At 32.9% G+C, this 12,071-nt stretch overlaps 1 protein-coding gene across 1 annotated transcript in view; it reads left to right on the top strand.

Annotated features, from left to right (window-relative positions):
- LOC118188755 (uncharacterized) overlaps positions 1-12,071 on the top strand; it is a 45,313-nt gene that overhangs the window by 25,309 nt on the left and 7,933 nt on the right. The window contains exons 3-4 of the mRNA XM_035359256.2: positions 7,595-7,744; positions 9,568-9,663. Of these exons, the coding sequence (XP_035215147.1) occupies positions 7,595-7,744; positions 9,568-9,663 (246 nt within the window). The remainder of the gene's footprint in view (positions 1-7,594; positions 7,745-9,567; positions 9,664-12,071) is intronic.

The raw sequence follows: 12,071 nt of genomic DNA, 5'->3' as shown, positions 1-12,071 counted from the left end.
AAATACGAACTAAATACTCGCCTATTTAGTGAAGTACCCACGCTCGGCATGCAAACTCTAAACTGAAATCGACCACTGAATATGAGCGATTAAAATTTCTCATTATAAAAACTGATGCAAAAAATTAAATTCTGTGAGAAAAGATACCCTCTCAATTTCTTCGTTCTCATTACTGAAGCATAGTGTTTACTTTATTGAATGTAGTTCCCGCTGTGATAAAAGACAATTATCTATACCAGCTACTCTCAACCGGTGGTACGCAAGAGAAAAATATATGGAATTCAAAGAAACAAAATATTTTTAACAATTAAATTCAAAAATCTCCTGAAGAAAAAAAAAACAATTTATGGAAATTCCCTGTGATCGAACTCTAACTGAAGATTTCAAGAATAACACGCTTATTAACATTTGACTGAACCGAAAAGAAAGAATTTAAAGGCATTTCAAATAAAGCTTTTATTGCCTTTTTGCACAATCTATTTCTGTAAACAAGGATTTTCTTCCATGTTATATTTGAAAAATAAATACAAAACAAAATTTAAAAGTGCATCCTAATTTACGATTAAAGCTAAATGAAATTTAAGACCAGAGGTAAAGAAACTGATCTCTCTTTAACAGACTGGAATTTAACTTCAAATTTTAAACTTAAAGTATTATACTGTTACGAATTTTGTATTTAGTTTGCTATTTTTTATTAAAATTGTTTTATATCCCGTGCAATGCAGCATGAGATTTTTTGCCTTCCAGAAATTTCGAGAAAACGGAAATTACCAGAAGCTTCTCGTGACTAATTAACAAACTTTAAAAAGCAGGAGAAAAATATTTCAGTTTAGTTGATTAGGTAAATGCTGTTTGTTGATTGTAGCGAATTCGTGGTGAGATCGGATTAGCTTTCTCTGCGCCTTGGATTGCGTTCTATTTAATGTTTTTGTAGTTTAAAATATAGCTACTGATTATATTGTGTGATACTGCGATATTGTACGAATATCTTTGAGAAAAAATTTCAGCATTTTGTTTTATATCTTGTGATAGGAGTAAATTTTATTAATTTTTTATCCGACTTGTGCATTCAATCTTTACGAACCCGTACGCACGCAACAATACCTTAAATTTTGATAATTAAAATAGTAACCAATTTTTTAGTCTAATATTTTTTTAATGTTTGCATATTTAATTCAAATAGCGAATGGGTTGTGAAAAGGGGAAATATATCTATAATTTTTTAATATTTCTATTGAGAAATTGAAAATTAATCATTATGAAATATAGTGGTAGTACTAAAAGTTTTTCCATTTCCATTTTTGGTTTAGTTGGTACGCGTTAGTCAAAAAGTTGAGAGCCGCTGATTTACTAACCGCTAATCTATTAAAATCTGAACCGCTAATCTATTAAAATCTGTGAGCGTCTGTCTGTTTGTTTGTGGTATTATCTCCTCCGAAACTGTGTGGAGTTGAGTTACGGGAGAGGTACCGCCCCCCTCCCCCAGATTCCAAAAATTCGTGGGCAGCCATTTGGACCATTCTCACCTTCGTACGACTTTAATCAGTCGATATATTAATTAAAAATTGTGAAAACGCTAATTGTCGCACTCATTTTTCTGAGTGGAAACAGTCTCGGGAGTCGCTTCAGATAAAAATGCTTTATTTTGAAAAGTGTTACCACTGCTCGCTTTCAAATCGTAGAGTTTGTTAATAAAAAATTTTAAGTTATAGAAACTATGAAATAAAAATAGCATTGACAAACATTAAATATATTATTATTATATAAAGTCATATTCTGAGTTGAAGGAAGAACGCGATTGCATGTGACATCATTGTAAGTCGAAAATGCCACGTTAATTCTTTTGTTGATATTCATAAAAAGTTGTTATATTATATTAAATTTAAATCATAACGTCATAAGTATGATTTTAATTAATTAACCTGAAGTGTCAAAAGTTTCTGTTTCCTGGTTTGGCAACAAAAAGTTTATTTACGAATTTGATGTTGCTTGGAAAGACAGAAAATATTTCTTTCATATTGAAATGCTTTTATACATTTTCTTTTCAGGTGTCCATAGAACATATAAGTTTTGCTTTGGCTGAAGCCCACTTATGTGGCGGGCTTCCCCGTTAGTTGTTTTTTATTCTGAAACAGCGAATTAAATTTATACTACGCATAAAAGGATATACTACGCATTTAACGTTTTGTGTGTTACCTTTATTGATTAAATATTATGTATGTATGATTAAATATAATGCATGGCGATAATATTTGGATGCAACAGTTTAAAAAACATCGACGCAAAATGCCGTTGTGACATTAACAGCCCTTCTGGTTTAACGTCCTTTGGGCTAACAATGTTGCAGATTGCCAGTTTGATACATTTTGCTTCAAAACTAAAACTAGTCGATGGTTCCATACCAAATACCTCTTAGACGGTAAAAAAAAAAAAAAAAAAAAAAAAATCTGAAATGTTTCAGATTTTAAATTACGTCCAAAGGGGCGTTTTTTAACATTTTGTGTGTTACCTTTCTTTATTAAATATCATGTTCCTCGCACTTAAACCATAAGATCCAGTGCAACAGCAATATCGCAAAATAGTTTTAAAACGAGCATATCTTTAGAATTTCCGATACAGAGACTCACGCGCTGGAGATAAAAATCTTTTTTCTGCACAACGTTGCCATTGCTCGCTTTGAAATCCTTGAGTTTGTTAATCAAAAATTCGTCAAAGTTTTAAAAAATAGGAAATCGATCATAAAACAAATTTCAAATTTCAAATTTGGTCTTCCACATGCTCATATTCGTTGGAGGATTACGTTATTCAAAATTCGATGACTCTATGTACCGTTGTTTTATCACAATACGAGAAATATACATACATTTATGCAGATTTTTCATTATTTAATTTCTTCAAATATAATGCAGGACTCTAACATTTTGTGGCAACAGTTTGAAAAGTGAACCGACATTTATGACTCCGACGCAAAATGCCAAAACGAAACTAATAGTCCTTCGGGATTCAAATCCCTTTGGACTAAAAAAAAAAAAAAAAAAAAAAAAAAGAAAAAAAAAGAAAAGAAAAAAAAAGCGTACCATGAAGGAGTTATCCGAATGGGACGAAAATCGTTAGAAGTGATGCTCATGTACAGAAAAACAAATGATTACAGTTTGAGAAAAAATTGGATGATTTATTGAAGTGACAGAGCTTCACAAAGTGAAAATGTCAGTAACGCGTTTGTCCAGCTCTGGCCCTTGTGCAACCAGTTATTTGGCTTGTCATCGATTGATAGAGGTTGCGGATGTCCTCCTGAGGGATATCGTACCAAATCCTGTCCAAATGGCGCCTTAGATCGTCAACATCCCGAGCTGGAGGGCCCTGCCCATAATGCTCCAAACGTGCTCAATAGGAGAGAGATCCGGCGACCTTGCTAGCCAAGGTAATGCTCGGCAAGCACTAAAAGGCAAGCAGTAGAAACATGTGCAGTGTGGAAGCGGGCATTCTCTCGCTGAAATGTAAGCCCAGGGTGGCGTGACATGAAGGGCAACACAATGGGCCTTAGAACTTCGTCGGCGTATTGCTGTGCTGTAAGGTTGCGACGGATGACAAGCAAAGGGATCCTACTATGAAATGAAATGGCACTCCAGACCATCACTCCTGGTTGTCGGCCTGTCTGCCGCAGGACAGTCGGGTTGGTATCACACCGCCGTCCGGGGAGTCTCCAGACTCGCCTTGTCTGGTCATCGGGGCTCAGTTCAAAGAGGGACTCATCACTGAAGACTATTCTACTCCAGTCAGTGACATTCCAGTGCGAATGAGCCCGACACCACTGCAAACGGGCTTGACGTTGTACAGAGGTCAATGGTAGTCGGCGAAAGGGGCGCCGTGACCTCAGCCCCCTTTCTGTGAGCCGTCTATGAATGGTCCTTGCAGACACTGAAGCACTAGTTGCACGTACAATCGATGATAATGATGCATATGGGGCTGTAAATGCCGCTCTGGCGATTGCTCGGTCTTCACGTTCTGTCGTTTCTCTAGGCCTACCTCTTCCTTCTTGACACTATGTGCGGCCATAGTTCAGCCATTCCTGCCAACATCGTCTAATAGTGGCGTCGCTCCTCAAATGTCGAGCTTTTCGCCGATAAGACCAACCGGCTTCTTTGAGCCCGATTACACGATCTCTCTCAAATTCTGACATCTATGCATATCGTTCGCGCATCTGTATGCGAGGCATAGTTACTGTCTACCAGAGTACACGGAATGAAATTCGCAAAGAATCGTAATTTCTCCTCTTAAATATCCTGCCAGTTGCGCAAATCAGATGCTCTGTAGCTACAACCGTTCATTCATTAGCAGCCAAAATGTAAAATTTTGCATTTTCAGTCGAAACCTGTATGCATATCAATTTGTGTCCAATTTGATTTATATCTTCTCGGTGCGTCGTGGTGCGTCCCCTCCCCTTTTTTTTTCCTAAGAGTGTATATTAAATCCTTTAATGGAAAGAATAAACTAAAATTCTTTCAGATATTAACAATTTGTTTAGTCTGCCTCAAACTAAAATGCATTAATTTAGTAATAATAAATATGCAGTAAGATACTTGGGCGTGTAGAATATTTCTATATCTTCCAAAACCCATATTTAAATTAAAAGGCTTCGCTGCAAGTCAAGAAAAACGGCCCTAAGCAAATGATTTCTAGCTCTTTTAGTATTTGTAACAAGGAATTATTAACGACAGAAACTCATCGAAGTATTATATAAATGGGAAATCCCGCTAATTGATTTCTGAAGATCCAAGTAATAAAATGATGGAAGTTGATAAAAAGTTTTCGGCTTCCATCTTCTGATGAGTTAAAAATAGGTCACAAATTTATTTATGTCGAATTTATTAGAGCTTTGTCAATCAAGTTTATTGATCCACGATAAAAGCAATTAAAGTATTATATTTAAAGCGTCGCTTTTACCTATTTTTGTTTTGACATACTTCTAAATTAGCATCAAAATATTCAAATTAGTAATAATAATAATTAGTATTAATAATTCAAATTAGTAATTCAAATTAATAAATAAGCAAATTAATAATGAGTTGAATATTTTTAATTAGCTCATAAATCCAAATTTTAATTTAGTCATTTTTTAGTTAATTCTTTTAGAATACCCAGCTGTTTCAATTCGTCAACTAATTAACTGAATTTGGAATCAAAGTTTTAATATATATAAAATGCCCCAAAAATCTTCACATATTTTGAAAAATAATGGAAATTTAGAAAAAAAAAAACTAAAACATGAAAATTTATGTTATTTTAAAGTAAGGGCCAGAAAGCATTAAGTGATATTTACTAGCCTAACGCAAAACGTAAATGTCTGTACACAAGCAAAAGAGATAATTGCTTCTAAAACATAATCTCCAGCGTTTGAAATGTTAATTTCTGAACTATATCGATAACTGAAAGGTTTTACAAGTTCATATACATTACTAATTCTTCTATTAGCAATACAAATTCACTATTTTTTCTACCTTAATGAAACTAAAAGAATGTAGTATTTTTAGGTCGTAAGAACAAGCTGTCTATAGTGATGTTCCTCCATAATTAGTTCAGTAAATGGAAAACTACCGACAAAATAATCACGTACAATTATTACAATAGCCATTTTTATCTTTCTTTTTTAAATACACAGATCTATGTCTGAAATACTTATCCTAGTACCAGTAAGACGCGTTTCGGAAATATATTTCATGTCAGCAAAATATTAATTTTGAAGACATCATAAATAGATCACTTTATCAATGACATGGTAATCGATATGTATAAAAAGATTCTCTCAGCTTTTTCAAACAACTGACATATGAGTAAACACGAAGAAAAAACTTGAAATAGGGAAGAAAAGTTAAAAAATGGCCTCAAGTAAATTTCTTTAAATTCGAAAATAATATTAACTTTCTAAATTTATGCTTGCTTTTTTGTTCTCTTTTGCTTTATTTAATGCCCAAAAATAAACAAGATTTTAACTTCAGGTAAATATCAACTACCAAGCATTGATTCATGTCGTGTTCAATTTCAATGCGAAATAATTTCTCTTTAAAAAAGGGAGATAGCACTTTTTAATGCCCTCGAGAAAAATGAAATTGAAAATTTCCTTACAGCAACAAAATAGGATTCAAATTTATTACTTGGATCACAAAAACTCTCAAAAAAAGGGAAGCTCATTTAGATTAAGCAAAAGAAATTCCAAATGCCAGAGAAGAATAATATGCAAATAGATAAGTGAATAAATGAAAGCTTCGTTGTTGATGCATTCTGCATCCCACACTGTTGCAAGATGTAATCAAATTTGTTGCATAAGTCTTGGTATTTGGTATTTTTATTCTCTAATACAAGATAGAGCAGATTAGTTTCCGTTTTGTGTAGCTAATTTAAATAAAATTCAGAGCACATTTTCGAAAGCAGCATTATACGACTGAAAAGAAATACGCTTATTTTTGATCTGATAAGACATTTTCATTTTGTATTTCACTGATGAATACTGAGATACGTATTAAAAGGAAATTTTGTAAATAGAAAACTTTTATATCAACAATTTCGGTAACAAAGAAGGAAAATAGTTTATCATGTTTGCCAAAATATTATCTTGAAATTTTGTTTGAAATGCCAAACTGCTGAGATTTGGTAAAATTCAGAATGTAATTATTTTTTTATAAAGCAAATATGTGCCTATTTTTTTATCTCTAACTTATATGAGTATTCTTTTGCACAAAACTTTTCAATTTTAAGTATATTTTACATAAAGTAGTGAAGTACATGCATATTGAGGAAAAGGTCATATGTTCACATTTCAAACATACAGTATATATAAGCTATTTTCTCCTTCTTTTCTGCATGTTTTCGTGGTGTAACGGTAGCATACCGAGGCGTATTAGAGAGGTCCAAGTTCGAGTCCCGAAGAGGGCATTGCTCATTTTTCATGTCTCCCCACATCAAGAAAACCTAATGAGTCTACAATGAACTTCTAGTGACGATATTAAGGTGATAAGAATAGCTAAGAGAAACTGGAGTCGAATGCGGGTCAGCTTCTCTTAAAGACAGTTTCAAGAATGTATTACTTCTCATAACCGAATAGTCCTCGTATGTATGTATAGCTTAGTAAATTAATCAGCCAAACACTGCAGAGAACCAGACAACTTTCAGATTTCAATAGTCAAAAATTACCTTCTTTTTCGCCTTGCTTAAGCTATTCTTAGTGATTAAATGATTCTGAATGATCATTCTGATTTTTATTTCTGACATTTTTGCATCCATTTTGAAATTAGCCTTTTTTCTGGTTTTAAGAATGGCAGTTGGTTGTATCACTTTCAACCCAAATCTCTCAGAATTTCAAAACATATTTCAGAAAAAAATCTTATTTACGTAATCAGAGAAGCAAAAAGGCATTTTTGAGCATGGTAAATACAATAATACATAAGTCCGTATGTTTAGTTATTAATTTTTTTACCATATGATAAAAGCTTTACGAACATCTTATTTAAAAATATATGTAGCCGATCAATCATTATTAATTTTGATTAAAATTATTATTTTGAAATATCATTCGATCCTTAAAATTGTAACCTTTCAGGTTTCTGCTAGTCAAGTGCAACCAATGTCTGCCGCCAGAATAGACCGCATGGACCATGGACCTACCTACACAACAGATGATAAAGGATCTAAAGAGCAAGGCAAAGGAATGTCAGTGCCCCTCAAGCTGGAACTAGATGCCGCATTAGGGGTGAGTATTACAAAAATAGATTTTAATTTTTAAGAATTTAACAAGCATTCCAGCATCTTGCTCTTTTTCTACGAGATGGTATTCAAGTGCAACTAAAAATTATACTGAATTATTTTTGCACTATAAATAACTCTTTGCCTCTAATTATATTATTATGTGCAAGCCTCAAACACACACGTTTTCACCAAAAAATTTCAGAATATCTAACATTCTTGGTGATAAATGTGATTCTTTTGTATTTTGTCAAGTACTGGTAGTAAATTGATAGATTATGTGTTTTCTTGTTGTGTACGACTTCTTGTTAAGTATTAGTTTCTCAGAGTGAATGACAAGATTATGAGGTCTTTATGAATACATATTGTCTCAAATAGACTGAAAACGCTTTTATTAATTCACCTATTCAAAACGAGTATTTAAAGTATAGAGGCTCGTATTTTTAGGTAACATAAACTTACAAGCCATAAAACGACTGTATGAGGAATTATCTTGAGGTCTTATACATCAGAAACAGTAAGAAGAATGTAAACAGCCCTTTATTCAATCACACATAGGTGAAAAGATGGTCCCACTTGGGCTTACATAAAGCTAAAGCTTCTCCCTTAACTTAAACAAGTAATGTTGAACTTAAATTAAAATGTAATTAAACTAGCCCAACGGCTCACAGAATAATTCAACGCGCAGAAAGGCTCTGACTCGCAGAAGCCGGCGGAAACAATCCTAATGGCTAGAAACACTCAACGCCACAAAATCAAATCGTTAGTAATTCAAAGTAACAACGTGGCCTTCCAGCAGGCATAACACGCTCTAAAATTACCAGGCCCAGCATCATTATGCTAGCAGTTAATCTTATTTCTTATATGGTAGCTTACAAACAACATGAGTTTTGTGTTTACTTTTCCATTTGGTTTTATGAGTTCCCTATGAACATTACGATTTCATTACTCTTCCATGCTTCCGATAGGAATAAACTTCTGATTTATTTCAAAAATATCTTCCATCTGCGTGAGTTTCAGATTTAAAAAGTACAGGTGGAAAAGACTAGTAATTAAAAGTCAGGTGCTACAAACTGCAAAATAAAAGATACATGTTACATCAATTAAATTTTTCAAAGTACGTTATTTATTGCCAAGAACGTACGTGATCTGCTTCTGAATTTCCTTAAAATGGGCAGAAATTAGATATTATCCTGGCAACCTTAAACTCTCTGAATGAACTTGTTCTTTAAGCATCATTTTCCCGCACAAATATTTAAGCTTTCGAATTATAATAATTATGTTATATAGGTGAGTTCTTTAGCCGAAGTGTACAAGACATGGCATTAGAACAGCTTTTTATCAAATAGATTTATTTTACTTTTTACACGGTAAGACTTTACAGTATGCAAGAGATTTTAAACAGTGAAATTACGCATCGTAATGCTACATATAACATTAATATGTTAAAAGAGATCACATACGTAATAAAAATGAAAAGGCGGAGAAGCAGAGAAGCAAGTGAAATAAGGGCTATACCGTTTCTCATTCATGACCTCACCGAAAAATCGATATTGCCTCCTTAAAGGCTTTTTTAACGTAGTGACACTAAAATTAAAACTATTTAAAATTATTTCATACATTATAAAATTATAAATGAATAATTTAACTGTTATGAAAAAGAATAGAAAAGCTTAAAAGCATGTAAAAGAATCGATTTATTTAATACGTTTTCCCTTTGATTACTGCTGCTATTAGAAGCTTTAATGAAAATGCATGAATTTCATGAATTTAATAAATTTCATGAATTTTGTGTTGGTTTTACACTAAACTTTTGTCATCACTTTTTAGACTATCTTGAAGGATCCGAAGAACAAAAAGGCTGAAGTCAACTGTGTTGCAGAGACCAGGAAAGCTAGTCAAGTCATTTCTCAAGATCCAAAGATGGTAAGATAAGACTTTGAAATTTCATTATTAGAAGAAAACAATTCTAAAGTTTTCAATAAAGCTCTGCTTTAATTGTGTCATAAATGATCCCAAATTAGTTTTATGATACCATATTTTAGCTTCATCTATAGAAGAAAAAAACTAAATACACCGCTGGAATTTTTTCTCGTAATTTCAGCCAAGGAGTTTCTTTTATGAACGAAAAAAAATGGATTTTTATGTAGAAAGTCCATCGTTAAAGCCGTTCAGTCTATTGAATATTTATAACCGTAAAAATAAAAAATAACTCCCAATAAATGAGTGGGAAAGATTTCATTAGAGAGCAATTTTTAAATTTCGTAGAACAATAATAAATTTTTTCAACTGTTTACTGTTTTAGAGATTACTAATGGTTCTTTCATAGCGAATTCAGAAAGTAAATGTATAAGAACTTGAGTGTAATTTAATTCACGTAAATCAAATGTAGCAGGAATTTCAGAACCAGCAGCCTGCTAGAAAATTACCTCAAAACTTATATATGTACTACATTCAATTTTATAAATGTTTCGATTTATTCAAAAGTTCTATTTTTATGCTTTGTTTGGAGCAAAATAGTAATGTAAGAAATATGAATAAATGTTTTTGACCGTACACAGACAGAAAGAATACAAAAGACAAGCAGACCGAAGAACTCTGTTATTTAAAAACATTAATATTTATTCAGATACGCATGAGGATTTGCACAAAAACTCATCATTCTTCATTATCCTACCGTAATGGAAATAGAAACAGGATTTACCCAAAATGAACTTTTCTTTTTATAGAACAAAGGGAAGTAGGTGACTTGACGGAATTAATATCATTTAGAGAATAAATATGAAACGGCCTAAAAAAAGAAACGATTAGCACAGTAAATTTCCTTGTTTTGTGCTAAAAATTAGTTATGGAAAATTAAGCAGAGAATGCCTTCGAATGGGGTAAAAAATAGTTTATTTGAATTAATATTTCCATTTCATTGCACGTTTAAATTAGAGATGAAACTTTCAAAGAAACATGTCATTTTGAAGCTTAAAATGAAAAAGAAAAAAAAAAAAAAAAACTGGTTTCAGGGAAAAGGTTTGAGCGTTTCAAGGGACATTAATACGGGCCTTTCGAAATAACTCTATTAAACACATGTCTCAACACAATTTTTGTTCATCTAACGCAGTGAACCGCAACTGATTTGATTACTCTTTGTTGAGCACCATTTACCTTACAGAAAATTAACTGGACTTATTATTATTACTGTTATTATAATTATGAAAAGTATAATATAGTTACAGGTACAAGTAAAAGTATAGGTGACACCAGCGATGTACCATGGTTCATCTGATAATGCGATTCCATACTAACTAACTAACTATATATATATGTGTGTGTGTGTCATATTTTGGCAGTTGGGCAAATGAATGAAGATTGGCATCAAAATCCGGACACTGTTGTGGCTGGGTGGCTTACAGCAGAATCAGGACATAGAATAATTTAACTTTAATTGCACATCTTTATTCAATTCAAATGGCAAATCGTATCCTTTTAGATTCTCCAAGATTACATATCCGATAATAATTTAAACTAAATAGGATTAAATTTACTGCGTCATATTGTTCAAACAAAGTAAGCCAGTTGGGAAGAGAGGCAGCAAAGGTTTTATAGCAGTAGAAAGGAGAAAGCGGTTTGACGAAAATTTCCATTCCATTTACCTCTGTTATACTGAGCCTAGCGTGCGTGAATTTGCAGGCTTTTTGCCAGTTGTCATCAAATATGGGATCCTGGAAGTATATAAATCAATATAGGTGTCACAGAGACAACATGTGAAGCAATAAAGGGAGAGGTGGCCCTTTGCCACTTTAGAGTTTTACATAGTAGGGTGGTGTAACATAAAAACATAAAAACATAAAAAGCAGATACAAAATGAGTATACAATAAAGTTGCTAAAGATGATTTCAAATAGACATCAGGTGAGAATGCCGATTAATGAATCTTGGTTAGATTCTGGCGAAAAATGGCGCGAACTCTACATTTAGAGTAGCAGTTACATAATCTGGTCTAGGGGAAAGATTCTGAAATTGCTGAAAGTTAATTAGAGGTTGCCTGTTCGCGTAGAGCAAAGCCATCGTATTTTTTTATATTTTACATATGTATGTGATATTTTAGCAGTCATGGACATGAATGACGAGGCTTGGCATCAAAGTCCGGGCATTGCTGTAGCTGAGTGTTAAGGCAGCAGAATGATGACGCAGAAATATTTTGCTCTTAATTGCATATCTTTATTCAATTCCAATGGCAGATAATCTTTCTTTTAGATGAAATTCTCCTAATTGCATATCAGTGTTTCAAACTAAATACGATGAAATCTACGCTTTTGATGTCATAACTATTCTAACAAAGGG

The sequence above is a fragment of the Stegodyphus dumicola genome, chromosome 1 (genome assembly GCF_044657685.1).
Source record: "Stegodyphus dumicola isolate Sdum_Otavi_A_Nest chromosome 1, ASM4465768v1".
Taxonomy (NCBI): Eukaryota; Metazoa; Arthropoda; class Arachnida; order Araneae; family Eresidae; genus Stegodyphus; species Stegodyphus dumicola.
The sequence above is the reverse complement of the archived record's forward strand: the minus strand, read 5'-3'. Positions and strand labels throughout refer to the sequence as shown.